A 16,806-nucleotide genomic window follows, 5' to 3' on the forward strand; every position below is an offset into this window, starting at 1 on the left:
TATCAACGAATATTTTCTATTACCTATTTTCTATTACGAATACCTCTATTTCTCTTTGCTTGTCGTCGAATGTATTACATTGTTATTACACATAATTTATATATTATTTTACATAAATGTTACATTTGACAACATGGTAAGTACTTTTAACGGCTGAAGTTCTTCAAGTACTTCGAAATATATACTGCAAATGTTTACTTATTAGCTTATTTAGCCTGAATTGTTTGTTGGGTTTTTATAAATCGCTAAACGATAAATGGAACAATATAATTCCAATCCCAAAAGCCCAAAAGTTCTTAGATATTCAATTTGTTAATATAGTTCCGAATTCATTCACTTGGTAGGTTACATTAGCCTGCCAGTAGAGTTGAAATCACACAATCGGTAAGATTTGGTCCTTTGATTTGGTGTTGAATTAAATTTGCAAATCGATTGTGTTTGAATTTTGCATTCATGTATTAATGGATAAGATTTGAATCGAATTTCTATTTTGTCTTGAGTTTGAATTTCGATATATTTTTCGGACATATTATTTAATTGTTCTGAATTTGAGTATGATTCGGATTAAATTTGAATTAGATAGTTGGAGCTTCTCAAATATTATTTTTATTTAATGAATTATTGGGTCGTATTAAATCTACGGTGTCTTTTACTTGTTTATTTTTTGATTCAATTGAATTTTGAATTTCATATTTGGAACAATAACATATTAGATTCCAGCGAATCGCAAAATTTTAACAAATAGATTTTTATGACATAAAGTTAAGATTTACTTAAACTTTTGGATAGTGTGTTTTGTACAAATATATCCTAAACACATGCTACTTGAATTTTATATTACTATGCTATTGTTGTTTATAGTACGCTTGGCAATAATTTTTCATGTTTTTAAATGTCTTATTGTACTTGGTACAGTCATTTTAAATGCGAATGCATCTGTCAATTATGTATATCTGTCTGTCAATAAGGATTAATCTTCCCGTGTTACAATTTCTTCGAGTAGAATTCAACTTAATCCGTGCTGATACGGTCGTAAACTCTGATCATGAAGATTCCTACGCCGGTGTTGTGATGCAGTCCGCAAGAGCAGATGTCGAAGATGAGCGTGGTGACTTTGAAGAAAACGTGTCTGCTGTCGCTGATGATGGCGAACATATTTCTTCGCTTTTAACACAAGACAAACCCAATTTCGATCGGGCTGATCGGGAGTTCCAGAAACGTTTCGTGGAAAACGATTTCGGTTGCGCTTGTGATGTGTGTGCTAGAATCTGGTTCAGGAATGATTTGAAACCAATCTCCGACTCAAATGCTGCCGTGTTACTGGCGACAAATTATTTCGAAACGGTGGAAGGATTTTTGGCGTGTGCTACATGTCGAACAAGCCTGAACCGCGGATCAATTCCCACATTGTCGCAATCGAATGGCTTTACATATCCCAAGTTTCCGTCCAATTTGCCTCCGCTAGACCCACTCACCACAAGACTGGTGTCTCCCAGGATCAATTTCATGCAGTTTCGTCGTTTGCGGCATACTGCAGGTTTGTGGAAAAGTTATTTTAACTTAAAAATGTATTACATCAAATAAATATATGATTTTCCTAACCTACTTTCATTAACATGCAACAGGTAGTTTGGCAATAATCGGCCAAATTATCAACATTCCAGTCGACGTGGCCCAGATGGTAGGCGAACTTCCCCGCCAACTGGATGACGACTATGCTATCAACGTGTGCATCAAGAAACACTTCATACACAAATCAAGTTAAATGTCCGGCTACGTGAATAAAGGTACCGTTAAAGCATGGCTGAACTATCTGGTTACTACACCGCTCTACAGGCGGAATGGAATTGTTTTCAATGAAGAAAACTTGGCTGCGATCGGACAAACAGAGCAGACGGATATTTCGGAGGAACGTAGGGCAGTAGACCTTGAAGTCGTCGACGAGATGAACGAGGTAGAAATGATGATTGGACAACAACATACGCTCATGTGGAATGAAGACAAGTGTCTGGAACTTGCACCGGCACAAAATCAGAAACCGCTTTCCATTATCTACGATGAGTTTGCTGAGGAGCTGTCTTTCCCTGATATTTATCTTGGTCATCCGAGATGCTTCAACCGTGAAGTCCATGTGACAGCGTTCATGATGGCTACTAGCGAGGTGCGACGTCGGGATCGGCGGGGCGCGAGACCGGAGCATATTTTGTATATGGCCATGAAAATCATGCGGCTGCGGGTATCGGAAGGATTGAACAATACCTTTAAATGCATGGGCACGGCCAACATAACAAGGGCGCAGTTGCAAGATCGGCAACTTTTGAAACGCTAAATTGAGCGTAACCTCTCTTTTCTGAAATCTATTCCGAACTCCGTTCAATATTGGCAGCAAAGAAAACGGGATGTTTTCGCCATGATCCGGCAGCTGGGGAAACCCACGATGTTTTTGACGATGAGTGCAAATGAAATTAGATGGCCTCACCTACTAAGCATTCTGCGGAAGCTTTCTGGTGGCTCTAACATTGCGGAAATGGACGATATTGTGCAACAGTTGTCTGCACTCCAGCGTGCTACACTTGTCAGCGAAGATCCTGTCACGTGCTGTGCATATTTTCACAAGTTGGTAAACATCTTTCTGCGCCTTCTGTCATCGACCAGGTTGAGCCCGTTCGGCAAATACCACGTTGTAGATTATTTTAAGAGGATCGAGTTCCAGCATCGTGGCAGCCCGCATGCACATATTCTGCTCTGGCTGGCGAACGATCCCCGTGAGGATGTTTCCGAAAGAATGCCCGCTACTGTTGAGTTGATCGATTTTCTGTGCTCCATCAGATCGGAAGATCTGCCTGAGACCTATGGCAATCAGGTGGGTTTAAATTTCGCATAGTTTCTAGCAAGTAATCACTCACAATGTCAAACCCTTTTAGGTTCATAAACACACGTTTACGTGTTTCAAGCGAAACGATAAACGTTGCCGGTTTAATATTCCGTACTGGCCAATGGATCAAACCAGAATTCTGATCCCTATTACAGCCGGGGATGGCCGACTTCAACAGCTAAACAGAAAGGCAGCGAAAATGCGGGAAGCTCTTGAAACGAAGGTCTACGATAGCCTTGACGCGTTTCTCGTTGATAGCAGTTGCACGTACGATTACTACTTGGACGTGATTCGCTCTTCCATTCGCCGACCAACAGTTCTGCTGAAACGTTCCATGACGCAGCTTTGGACCAATCCATTCAATCCTTGGATCGTTGAGAAGCTCAAATCCAATATGGATTTGCAGTTTGTGCTGGAGGAGTTTTCATGTGCTGCTTATGTTGTGGAATACGTAAACAAGACCAACAGAGGCATAAGTAGTTTACATCGTGACCTCATAAAGCTCCAGGAAGAGCATCCAGACCAGGACTACAATGGATTGTTGAAGAAGGTCAGCATAAAAATGTTAAATTCCGTGGAAATGTCTGCCCAGGAAGCTGCTTGGTATTTGCTTCGGCAACCGATGTCAGAAGCCAGCCGCAAGGTACCATTCATCAAATGATATAGTTTTCACAATTTAGAATTCAATTTCGTTTTTGTAATAAACGGTGATAGGCGTGAGATCAACTCAAAAGACGTGTTGTTATGTTCGGTGTTACAATACTTCTGACTATCTCTTTATTCAGATACTTTCTGTATATAGGGTGTATAACTTATTCTCGTCTAGCGCATATTCGTACAAGAGTGGTCACAACAGTTTTAGGTTGAGTTTATTGCGACAATGTGGCCACAAGAGCGAATAAAATCCAAGAAGCGGAACAAACAGATGGACGAAGAGGATCTCGACGACATTTCCACCGATGTGTGGACGCTAAACATCATCCAACGGTATGAACTGCGCCGAGGAATGGATGATATCTGCTTGGCGGATTTCGCAGCATATTATTCGGAAGAAAGATCCACGAAGCATTCATATAGACTCCGTTTAGTTCCGCGTGTATTGCGTTGGTGCTCATACAGTATGGCGGAAATGGTCGACTATAAGCGTGAGATGGTTCTCCTCTTCCTACCGTTCAGGAATGAAGTCTGCGATGTACTTGATCGGAACAAGTTCCTGAAGTTGTATGAAGACAACGAGGCCGCTATTTTGGCAAAGCACAAGGAGTATGACTGCGAAATGAACTTGGATCAGGTTGTGGAGGAATACATCCGCATATGCAGCGAAGACGATGAGCAGCAGGTGATTGCCGACCAGAAGCGCGATGAGTTCGTCCGCACGATTGTCATGGAGCCGAATGATGACGATATTCACAACTTGCCAACAGGACCCTTGGCAGCTATCGTCAAACAGCGATCAAATGTCTTGTCAAAGCAAGAATATTGTGAAATGGTGCGTGCCACGAATGCAGAGCAGCGGGATTTGTTTGTGCAAGTAATCCACAGCTTGCATTCCTCTGAAGAAAACTGCAAACCAGTGCAAATACTCTTCACTGGCCCGGCGGGCTGTGGCAAAACGTTCACTTTGCGCATTCTAATGGAGACAGTGAACCGGTACAGCCAAGCTCATAATAAGCAGCACAACGCTTATGTAGCATGCGCATCCACTGGAAAAGCAGCGGTTGCAATAGGTGGAACAACAGTGCATTCCGCATTCCGGATTTGCATGTCGCGTAGGCAAAGCTCAAAGCTGAGTTTCGAGGCATTACAACTGTACCGGAACGCCTTCGCCAACGTGAAGCTCATCATTATCGACGAAACAAGCATGCTGGGTGCTGATGTCCTCAACACAGTACATGTCCGGCTTCAAGAAATCACGGGGAACTACGACGATCCATTCGGTGGAATGCCGATCGTATTTTGCGGCGATCTTCGTCAATTGCCACCGGTCAATGCACGGGCGGTGTTTAAACCGAGCATAAACTCCATGCATGGCGCCGTTTTATGGCAATCTCTCGACTTCTACCCATTGGTTCAAGTTATGCGACAAACCAACGAGCAGTTCTCCAGCATTCTCACAAAAATTGGCAACGGTGAGCGGATGTCGTCTGAGGAAATCGAGCTTATTGAAAGCAGGTTCCGTACGGAGGAGTGGTGTCGGCAGCATGTCCCTCGAGGGATCCGGTTATTCCATCGGAACGCTGATGTCGAACGGTATAACTCTGTGGCGTTGATGGATCGAGAGGCTGTCGAATGTACTGCAGATGACCTATACTTTGGTTATAAGGACAATTCCCAGCTGGCCAGTGCTCGCACAAAGGTGCATAAGATGAGTGTAGTAGAGACTGGTTGCTTACCGTATCTGTTGCGTCTTGTTCTTGGTACACCTTATATGCTGACCACCAACGTGGATGTCGAAGATGGCATCGTGAACGGAGCGATCGGAGAGCTCATGCATGTTGAGTACAACGAAGGAAACTCGCAGCAACAGGCAATCACGAGGCTTTGGATGGCATTCGAAAATGAGTCCATTGGGAAGATGTTGAGAGTGAAGGCCAGACCGCTGGTGTATTCGAGACCTGGGGTGCTACAAACAGGCTGGACTCCAATCGTCAAACGATCGGCGAACGTAACCCTTAACGGTGGTGTTAAGTGCAAAAGAGTTCAGTTTCCCGTTGTAAGTGCGTGTGCCCTCACAGTCCACAGTCCCACAGTCCATTCTCGGAAGTCGTATATAATTACGATAAGGGTCAGGAACAGCAGCTAGTTTACGTTGGTCTTTCCAGGGTTACATCAATCGACGGATTGTATCTGACGAATGCCAGTAACTCATTCCGGTTCCACCACGGAAAGGGTTCTATGACCCCTAGAATGAACGACTTCCGGACGGAACTTGAACGTTTGAGTAACCATCGTATGCGCACCATTACAGACGATATCATGGAAGCTATAACCGCAAACAAGTTGGCTTGTACGTTGATGAGCATCAATGTACAAAGTTTGAATGCACACTCGTCGGACATTGCAACAGATCGGGTGCTTACCGCCGTTGATTTGCTTGCAATGAGCGAAACTTGGCTTGACAACGGCACAACCACAAACATCAATGGATACCTTTGTGTTTGTCAAGAGAAGCGTGACGGAACAAGAGCGGGAGGAGTGGCAATATTTGAACGTGCTGGTTCGTCGACTATGGCCGTTTCTCACGCCATTACGAAGCTCAATGAAAGCTATGACCCAGCATTGAGTGTAGCAGACGAATATGGGGACTGCTGTGCTGCAGAGGTTTCGATCATGGAAACCCGCACGTTACTGTTTGCGGTATATATTTCACCAGGTATAATCAAATAGTAGTTGTGTTTGTATTTAAGTGTGTTGCATTAAATTTTGAATATTTACTAGGTACCACCCTGAAGCAAAAGAAATATTTCTTAGTGCGCAACCTCATAAAGTACACCCATGTTGCCATGCCCGTGGTAGTGTCGGGAGACTTTAATATTGATGTGACGAAAGAGGAGAACAGAGATTTCATCTGGTTCATGAAGCAGTTTCTCTATCTGGATTGTGCTTCGGATCCAACTATAGCGACTACTCTGGGTGGCACATGTCTCGATCTAACGTTCACCCGGAACGTAAGTGTGGAAAGCAGGAGATACTGCACGTACTTCTCCTACCACCGGCCTATTTTGTCGATTCTTGCGGTGTCCCGAGGTAAAACTAATGATTAAGAATTAAACATAGTTCTCTTCATCAGTTATGTTATTTTATTCTAGAACCGATGCCATCCCAGTGAAGTGAATTAACGTCACTAATCGTCGTTGGTCCGCTAGTTCATCTGCCAAAACGTTCGATTTCAACCAGAATGACCAATCATTGACATCAGCCGGACAGTCCGTAGCAAAATAGATAATTGATCCTGAAAATGAAACTTGAGTATTTGGTAACTAAATTTATATTTAGATCATAATGTATTTAATATGAAACATTCTTTCCGTTTTGTTCTTTTCTTTGTTTTCTACAGATTCAGCCCAACAGTGGATTGATGCATCCTTTAACATTCATCGGGACCACGGCGTACATCACTTCAAAAGGCTTCAAGCCAATATAAACAAACGGCCCTTTTCAGGGCCACCAAATATTCATGGAGGAAGATGTTGTTGAGGCTGTTGTTTACCGATCTTCTGTTTCTTTAATACTCTGCTTATAGTTATAAACCGAAATGAGTTTATAGTAACAATCGGGTTTTCGCCCATTTATTTCCAGGATATGCGACATGTCGAGGATATTCCAACCCAGATTGAATATACAGCCCCATCTTCAAAAATCAGCACCAAGAAACATATTTAGAGTTTCAAAATAAAATCTTCTACACTTACGTAATCCTACGTCCAATTGGCGGTCGTGTCTCGGATACAACCTTCTACTTTTTTTATTTATTTTTTTAACAAGGAAGAATGCATTTACACACTAACCCAGCACACGTGCTTTGTAGCTGCCCAATTACCACACGGAAGGTACTGGAGTGTCGGACACGACCATACCGGTAATACCGACTTGGGCTCCGCCATCGTTTCCCGCAGGAACTACCTCCCAGCACTAGTTCTTGGGGATGGCAGTACTTAACGTACTCGCTCACACAGGCACTCGTCCAATGCGAGTCTTACTTTGGTGCTCGCTCTATCACACCTTCTAGCTCACCCTACACGCTCTATCACGCCCTACACGCAAAATAATTGGAACGCTCGATCCAAGACTTCTTACACATGGATGTGAATGTAAGTCTACTGTTTGATTCCAAAAGCATTTCTATACAGCTCAAACATTTTTACCTTTCAAATTCGAGTGATGTAACATTTAGGAACTCAGTTTTCAGTCACTCTTCAATTTCAAGTTTATTCATAATTTATTTTAAATAGAAATACACTTGATTTTGCCCTACTGGTTTGCAACAGTGACTTCGAAGTGTAAAACACTTTCGTTTCAATCATTTTGCTGGCAAGGGAACATCTGAGCAATCGAAAGTGCTTTACATTTTATTGAAGCGTGTTTCACTTTGAAAAAAAATAAACATGGATAATGATGCGACGGTTAGTAAATCGGTCATTCTGCGTTCCCAGTGAAAAAGCAAGGTCCCATCAGAAGTAACCAGGTTCCAGAAAGTAAGTAGAATCTTTATAATGTGATTTACAAAATCCTAAACTACGAATTAATATAAATATTTGTCTAATGATGATGTTTCTCATTATTCTATTCACAGGAACCAAATAGTGAAAAAAATCCAATGATTGGAGCCAGTATTGCATTAACAGACGGGCATGGTTTGAATTTATGGTATAGATATTTGAATAATTTAAAAGTGACTGTCGCTTTAAATCATAAATTTTCAATCTTTCACAGTTCTTGGCGGAATCATTATCCAAAACATGACGTTCATGAGCAGCAGGAGGTGGAAAAGTGAGCGTTCGAGAACTGATTAAAAATAAATATTACTTACTTGATACTTGATGGGATATATGTATGCTAGATAATAAGTTTAAAATAATAAGTTATAATAATAAATGAAAATGCAAAAATATTTGTCGTGAATCAAAATCCTTATTATTTTAAATAGTGAAAACATTTGAATCGAACAAAAAGAACATTCGCTTCCAAAACTTTTCTTGTTGAAAATGAAAAATAATATTTTTGCATTTCAATACAATATCATTCGAAATGCAAAGCAGAAAACTTTTTTATTCAACGAACAACACTTGTGTCGAAAGTGTTTTGCTGTTGAAACCAATATGTGATACGGCGAGTTACTGATAGTGTTTTGCACTCGATTTCCACATGTTTGACCAGTAGGGCAAATCAAAGTGCAAAACACTTTATAGTAGCGTGTATATTTTTTTGAGTGTGTGAGTCTGACTTGTGTGCTCACCGGGTTAGTGACAAAAGGTCGAAAGACAAAAAGTCGAAAGGACAAAAGGTCGAAAGACAAAAAGTCGAAAGACAAAAGGTCGAAGGGACAAATGGTCGAAAAGGACAAAAGGTCGAAAGGGACAAAAGTTCGAAAGGACAAAACGTCGAACGTGACAAAAGGCCGAAAAAGACAAAAGGTCGAAAAGAACAAAATGTCGAAAGAACGAAACGTCGAACGTGACAAAAGGCCGAAAGAGACAAAAGGTCGAAATAGACAAGAAACTAAGACAGAGAAAATCAATCTCGCACTATACAAATTCAATTTGTTGTTTTAATCAATAATCTTTTTATCTCTAACAGATCTATCTAGATATTCATAATATTGTTTCATATTCATAATAATTACAGTCTCATCCCGATTTTGGCAACACCCGTTTTTGTCTACCCCCGATTTTGGCAACACCCGTTTTTGGCAACATTTTCTTCCCGATTTTGGCAACAACCTCGAAAATATTTTTTTTATTACTTTTTAGAGCTAAAACCTTTTTATAATATGTAAAAGGATAAACAAAACCAAAAGTGAATGTCATTAAGGTTTATATGCGTATTATGGGCTCTGTACGAATACTTTCACTGAACTAATGAACCACCACTCGTATTACCGCTCATTGCAAACAATGTCTATTGAAACTTTTCTGCTCTTTTTATTCACGTTTTCCATGTTTCCATTCACACTACCATCATCTAACCAGCCCACCGTAGAATGTCGTATTTTTTGGCATCTCACTGATTTTGTCGTCGATAAGATGACTCACATCGTTGTACATAGTACAACACCTATTAAGCGAATCCCGCTGTTTACATCACTATGAAACCGATACTGCATGAGTGATCCAGGAACAAGCAACTCCCGTAGGTTTAATTGCTAGTGATTGGCACATTCGATTTTCTAAATGCGCTGTCTAGCCTCGGTCTAGCCATCAAGTCGTTTTGCTCATTACGCGCCTCTTTTCTGGTATTAGCCGAGAAACTGTCATTTTATCATTTTATCCGTCTTTCTGCTGAATTCCCGTATAGAAAATAAGCAACAATTTTATTTCAAAGAGTCTTATTGTTTGAAATTTACGCAAATTTGTCTAGCGATTAATATCAGAACACTGTTGGCTTTTCCATTTTCCTGATGTGTCAATTGCATAACGAGCCTTTTGATTCTAGCATGTTTGCCAATAGTTCAAAAGTAATGGTAAGAGTTTGGTGTCATGTAACCGTAAGGCTCTTGAGCAGGCATTATTGACTTAAATCAGATCAAGAGAAAAAATCGGGTTAATCTAAGCCTACTTGATGCTCTGCCGCGGGGCAAGTTATGAGCTTCCTAAGATCTTTGAAATTGAACGGTCGATGCTTCACCGTTTAATGATCTGCAACGCGCACCAATGGAAGCCGATTGCGTGAAGCGAAACACTTGGTAAGACAACAATGAGCGCCGTTCCGGTGCGCTGATAAAAGAAGCCATTCAAGCATTCTAAAAAAGAAGACCTCTATGAGTCTGGAACTCTAGTACACTGAATGGGAGGCGTTGATACTTTCTCTCGACTATCTTATCACCTTGAAAAAGGGCGAATAAAGGAGAACACATGAAGTGGTTTGATTGTTTGGTTTCATTGTACTAGAGCAAGGGGAATGCAAAAATCATTGCTTCACTCATTGGCTATGGATGTTACGATTTCAATAGATCAATGCTCTCAATGCTCACTCACACTTCCAATGCCTGCTCTCGAGTGTTCTGTTTGTGATGGCGAAGTATCAGAAGTGGAGTACCTCCTGTGAAGTTCCCATGAGATCCCTGGTGTAATTCTAGCTGCTTCGATAGGCGAGTATGCGGCACATGTGGTTTTATTATTATTTATTCAGCCTAAGGCCGAAGTGGCCTCTGCGATACATAACAGTTGTCTCCGTCCACTGCTGTACGTTACCAGTCACGCATCACGCAGTCTACGGAGGGTCCGTAAATCGTCTTCCACCTGATCGATCCCCCTTGATCGCTGCACACCTCGCCTTCTTGTGCCTGTCGGATCGTTGTCTTCTTCTTCTTATTGGCATTATATTCCCAAACTGGGACAGAGCCGCCTCGCAGCTTAGTGTTCATTAAGCACTTCCACAGTTATTAACTGCGAGGTTTCTATGCCAGGTTACCATTTTTGCATTCGTATATCATGAGGCTAACATGATGATACTTTCATGCCCAGGGAAGTCGAGACAATTTCCAATCCGAAAATTGCGTAGACCGGCACCGGGAATCGAACCCATCCACCCTCAGCATGGTCTTGCTTTGTAGCCGCGCGTCTTACCGCACGGCTAAGGAGGCCCTCCCGGATCGTTGTAGAGAACCATTTTTACTCCAGGTGCGCGTTGGCCCTCCACAAACATTGTCCAGATCTCGTACGTTGCTTTCCTGCCACGTTGCGTCTCCGAATTTGTCTGCTGATATCTTCATCGGAGGTCAAGTTAGCCCAATACACGTATTCTTCAACCACCTTGATTTTGTCGAATAGCTGTTGTCTTCTCTTGAGCCTACTTTGTCTTTAACGTGTTAATCACTAGTCCGATCTGCTTTACTTCCCTCTTTAGTCTGATGTAGGATTCATCCATCTTTTCAAAGTTATAATAATGAAAGTAGTGCATGGAGAACTGGAGTGCGCTGACCTGCAGCGAGCACCAGTAGGTTGACTGCTATCGAGTGTCAGAGGTGGCATGCCGCAAATGGTCTTCCAGCTTCCACTTGGCCACACTATCACTCGTACTGCGAGGTGCACATAGTGCTCATGGATCTATCATTGCCGCCTGAAATATTCCTGGGTTGAGTGCTAGGAGACCGACTAGTGCAAAGGGATTTGGTTTTAGTGAGTCGAGTGTAGTTAACCCATACTCACACTACATTGGATACGCTGGACCAATTTTCTAAAACAATGGAACGTCTTATGTCTTGCGTTCGTTTTCAGCGAAAATTGTGCACAGCTTTACTCTTAATCACACCGTACACAAGAAAGTTAGCCTCCATCAATTCCCATTATATAAGAATCCGAAACTTGTAGCACATTTAGTCATCTTGCATCCGTAGGATCATTTGATTTATTAGTGAATTATGATATAAACAAGTATTTTCGGTGGACTGAAATTCATATGAGATGTCAGATTGAAGTCAGCACTTCAATGGACTACTATAGAAACGATTTTTTATCACTACAATTTTTTGTAAGGACATGGCCGACGCTATTGTTGATTTCAATTATTATTTATTATTAAAATTGTAATATGAAATTGACTAATTAGTTACATTATCGTTTGGTTACAATTCTTGAGTTTGTTTCAATTTTGTTTGAGCTTATTGCGAGTTTCCGGTAGCGGGTAGAGCAGAACTACCAAAGCGGACACAAAGCAAACAAAACTGGAGGGCTAAAGCACCAACAAGACAAATAAAGCCACAAATCTCAAATCAATACATATATTTGGGGCATTTGCCCTAATCTTCCTCTCACTGCCTTCTCATCCCTACTCTCTTCGTCTTACTTCCTCTTCTCTACATCTTCCATCTTACTCTCTTCGTCTTACTTCCTCTTCTCTACTTCTTCCATCTTACAAACTAATTTGTTCAGTACTCACGGTACCACCTAACGGGGCGTCCCCCTACGTTTCGCCTGGGCTGCGATCATCTCGCCGCCGCGAGTCTCGCCTGCCACTCTCGATGTTCGCACCGACGATACTCCTCTGCTGGAGACCCCTCTGGCCGTCCAGTACGACCGGGTTGCTGGATGGGGTCCCTCCGAGGCAGTCGATGCTCTCTTCGAAGATGACGATGTCTCCACACACCACAGTCACCAAACTTGCACCAGTGCACACCACTCGACGGTTTCGAAGCCGGTCCCCCACCGATAGCTACGATGCCCTCGCCGAGGCTAGCACGCCCCTTTCCTCCAGCCAAACAGCAACGATCGCGCGCCGACGGCGGACGAATTCGATCCGGCACGAATAACAAAATCCGGCATAAAAACCCTGTGGATGTATGTTTACCCTCAAAATAATTGCCTTCTTAATCATTTCGAAAGAACTTACCCAGCCAGTGGGGTTTCTGTTCGCGCTGCCCGGATTCCGTGGCTCCGTGAATTGGTTCCGAGATGCTCTTAACGCCGCTTTCCGTCTGACATACACTGCGAATTTGCGAAAGATTAGATTCTTTGTCGCTTTCGACGAGGGAGGGATTTACCTTCTGTTCGCCGAACTTCCGTGCTTCCGACGAACGATCACAGCTGCCTTTTGGGTATTATTCTCCTTTCCGGAACTCAGGTGAGTGACAATATCACGCCTTTTTCGTCTGCATGGAAAGAATTAGGTTAGGTACAAAACCATCTAATTTCCTTTCTTTTTTCTTACCTCGCATGCCGTGCTTTCCAGATGTATCGGATCTTTTTATTGTTGATCTCACTAAGATCTAATCGTTACCGGATGGTTCAATGATCATCCGTCTGTTGCGCTGACAAGCGAGAAACACTGCACACCTTTTCCTCCGCGAGATTGTTCACGGCGAGGCGAATTTCACGTTTTTTGGTGCAAAGCGCTGATTATTTTTCAGTTTTCCGGCTGTTCATGCGACACAGACTGCACGGATACCTTTCGTTCGTGAGAGTTGCAACACGCACTGAAACTTTACGATCGCGGCACTGGACACGGAGATTTTTGCTTTGCGGCACTACGGTACGTATGGTCGTCTTCTGCTTTCGAGACCGCCGCAATGACACCGGAAGAGATTATTTTCTCTCGTGCTGCTATTCCTGTGGTGTGTGTGCGTCTTGGTTTGACGTCTGACGCGCCGCTTTATGAAAAGGCTTTTTCACCAGGGTTGGCTTGCTGTGCATTCGAAGTGACGGTTGATGCGTTTTTCGCATCCTAATTGCAATGTTTTTGTTCGTACTTTTACAGCTTTGCGAAGTGGTTCTTAAACTTATCGTGGCTAACAAACTTAAACGTAATAAGCTTCAATCTCCGAGTTATGAATAATAACGCAAAAATGACAATTCTAATGCACGTGCATCACTTAAACACACTCCACATACTTTGTAGTACATATTCTAAGTAATTAGCTTCAATCATGCCAACAAAAAAAAATGAAATTTTGTATGAAATTTTTTTCCCGTTTTTGGCAACATCCCCATTTTGGCAACATTAAAATCCGGTCGTGTTGCCAAAATCGGGAAGGGACTGTACTCCTTCTTTGAAAATTTCTCATTCTTCAACTTTGATTGATGAGATAAGAGTATTACTTCCTTGCTTTAAGCTTGCTTTAAGTTGAAATGCATCATAAATTCCGTTGGAATACACTCAACTTGTTATCAACTTGATCTTGATCGATATTTTACCCTCTTCGTACTTTTCGACCTTTTGTCCCTTTCGACCTTTTGTCTCTTTCTACTTTTTGTCCCTTTCGATCTTTTGTCCTTTCGATCTTCTGCCCCTTTAGACGTTTTGTCTTTTCGACCTTTTGTCCTTTCGACGTTTTGTCTTTTCGACTTTTTGTGCTTTCGACCTTTTGTTATAGATTCGTGCTCACCCCTGTCTTACCGTGTGAGTCTGACTTGAATGCTCACCCCTATCGTACTATGTGAGCCTGACGTGGATGCTCACCTCACGTACCTTGTGAGACTGACTTGTATGCTCACCCAACCACCTGGTTCACGCTCAGGCACTCCACGCTTATACTGAAGAGGCGTAATTTTTATGTTAGGCAAAATTATTCCCACTACTATTTCTCTCTAATGGGCCAGCTGGTAAGGGCGTTGACAACTACAGCGTTGGGTTGCAAGAGCGTGAGTTCGAATCCCGCTCGAAGAGAGTGAAAATTGTGTTTAATTAGAATTTGAAAATACAATAACGATATAAAATGAAAAAAAAAACTATGTAACAAATAGAATTTGAAAAAAAATCCCATTGAAAAAAAAAATGTTTTCTTGATTTTAAAATTAAGCATTAATTTAGCATTTCGGATGCTGAATAAATGCTACTTAGCAAAAGTTCTACTTTATCGATAAAGTAGGATAAAGCACTTAAAAAGCCATATATTGGGCCAAAACCTGCATTAAAATAGCATTAAAGGCGACTATAGGGCTACAGTGATCGTTCGCTAATTGGGGTTCCACCTCACCCCAACTAACGAATGCCGTGCGCTAATTGGGGCGTTTTGACAAGCATCAATGTTGTTTACTTTTTGCATTGAACAAAGGAAAATTTTACGCGCCCCTCCTCTGTGCCGCACTGCTTTTTGACGGCAGAGACGACATCTTCAGCGGTCGTGACCTCGTCCAGTTGCACTGGAGGGTCACTTCCGCACCCAACGACTTAACTTGGGCACCGTCGCCTAAGACCTCCTGGGCCAGCTTTTGATAAGCTTTCCCGCTGGATTATGCGCCACGCTTCAACACCAAGAGCATCTTCTCGTTCTTGGTGCGTCTAACGCGGCGGACATCCTCGCCCAGGGTCGCTCTTGATGATTTAAGGACATCGGCGTACTTGTCTTTGTCGGTTTTCACCAACAAGGCCTCGCCTCTGTCTATGACCTTCGTGACCTTCTTAGCGGGTCGAGGGGTACTCAGCTTCCGCTTCTCGCTGACCAGCTGCCATGGATTTTCGCCCCCTTTTGCGGGTTCCGATGGCTGGCTTGGGCCAGGTTGTGGCTCCTGCGCCTGTTTGGTGCTTTTCACCTTCTTGGGCACACGCCCTTCGGGTTCCTGAACACCATCCAGACGACGTTTGGCCTTTATGGGTCTGGGTCTCCTCGTGTTGGGCGTTTTCTTGCCCTCGCTGGCCGTTGGGATGGAGCCGGTCGCCTCTTTGGCCGTAGCAACACCAGTAGGGGAGGAGAGGGCCTCAGTCTGTATACTTTTGGCTACCTTCTCCTCCGCTACACGCCTAGAACAGCGACTAGAACAGCTTGCCAAAGCACCAACAGGCTCTGTCTGAGCTTCTTGTTGGTGATCGCCTTGCCGCTTACGAACTCGATAATGCCATCGAGTTTTTCAGCCACCACTCGTATAGTGGGTCGTAGAACGTGCAGACAAAACTGCTCCCTACCACCACCGGGCTACTTTCTACCACCGCGGGGGTATTCCCTACCACCACAGGGTTGCTCCCTTCCACCGGTGGGGGGTCTTCGGTACTGTCCATTGCAGGTACCGCAGCTACCGTCGCTCCTTTCTAGCCGATAGATCCCCTTTAGCAAAGGGGTTCACCTCCTCCTTCTCTGGCAATTTTCTAAAATGTTTCAAACTCATTGCTGTAAGGGTCCCCCTTGCGGCTGCCTCCGAATCCTGCTGGAGTAGTCGCCTTTAGTGATCCCATGGTTATCTATGCCTGTCTTGCGGCAAGCAGGGAGGCCATGCGAGGGTTGACACTTGCGTGTACAGAGCCAGATCAGCGCAAGTCAGGAAAAGGCATCTGAACCTACTCCCACCCAGTAGGCAGCCTCAATGCGCTCCCGCGCTTCCTCGTTTGTAGCTCATTTGGCCGACTGGTCATGTCGACCGTTGTTGACAGACCATCGTTTCCAGTGGGAACCGCGCGGAGGCGAACTACACTACCCACAGGGAGAGGGGGTCTAGAAATCCCAAAAAGTAGTGGACGTCATATTTGAATCGCCCCTAATATTAAAATACTAATAAACTATAAGCTCGACAAATAGAAATGATGTCTGTAAAAGACAATATGACTCCCTAAAAAACAAATGTTCATAATAATCATTTTCCTAATAAAAGGGAGAAATGCGCATTGGGCAAGTTTTTTGGCATACCTTTACATGGAAAATAAAACTAGCCACCAATGCCAAATTAATTCAATGCCGAATTATCCGATTATTAGAAACAACGTAACGGAATGGTCTTAGAAATTTAAAACATCAATCACACAGGTCTAATAACAATTATGCCAAATGGTCATTATGTCAAACGGGA

At 43.0% G+C, this 16,806-nt stretch overlaps 2 protein-coding genes and 1 long non-coding RNA gene across 3 annotated transcripts; 2 read left to right on the top strand and 1 right to left on the bottom strand.

The window, feature by feature from the left end:
* Positions 1–2,351: 2,351 nt before the first annotated feature.
* Positions 2,352–5,788, top strand: LOC134204090 (uncharacterized). Its single transcript, XM_062678919.1, has 2 exons — positions 2,352–2,863; positions 5,698–5,788. Exons 1-2 carry the CDS (start codon positions 2,411–2,413, stop codon positions 5,737–5,739), a joined length of 495 nt encoding a protein of 164 aa, XP_062534903.1. The 5' UTR covers positions 2,352–2,410; the 3' UTR covers positions 5,740–5,788.
* On the top strand, positions 5,783–7,019 carry LOC134204087 (uncharacterized). Its single transcript, XM_062678918.1, has 3 exons — positions 5,783–6,248; positions 6,314–6,543; positions 6,933–7,019. Exons 1-3 carry the CDS (start codon positions 5,783–5,785, stop codon positions 7,017–7,019), a joined length of 783 nt encoding a protein of 260 aa, XP_062534902.1.
* A 5,169-nt stretch (positions 7,020–12,188) lies between these two features.
* On the bottom strand, positions 12,189–13,183 carry LOC134204088 (uncharacterized). Its single transcript, XR_009977773.1, has 3 exons — positions 13,074–13,183; positions 12,923–13,017; positions 12,189–12,862 (listed from the first exon to the last, which is right to left on the bottom strand). It is a non-coding gene; the product is annotated as an uncharacterized LOC134204088 (long non-coding RNA).
* Between the last annotated feature and the right edge of the window lie 3,623 nt (positions 13,184–16,806).

This window comes from Armigeres subalbatus, unplaced genomic scaffold, assembly GCF_024139115.2.
Source record: "Armigeres subalbatus isolate Guangzhou_Male unplaced genomic scaffold, GZ_Asu_2 Contig384, whole genome shotgun sequence".
In the NCBI taxonomy this organism is placed as follows: Eukaryota; Metazoa; Arthropoda; class Insecta; order Diptera; family Culicidae; genus Armigeres; species Armigeres subalbatus.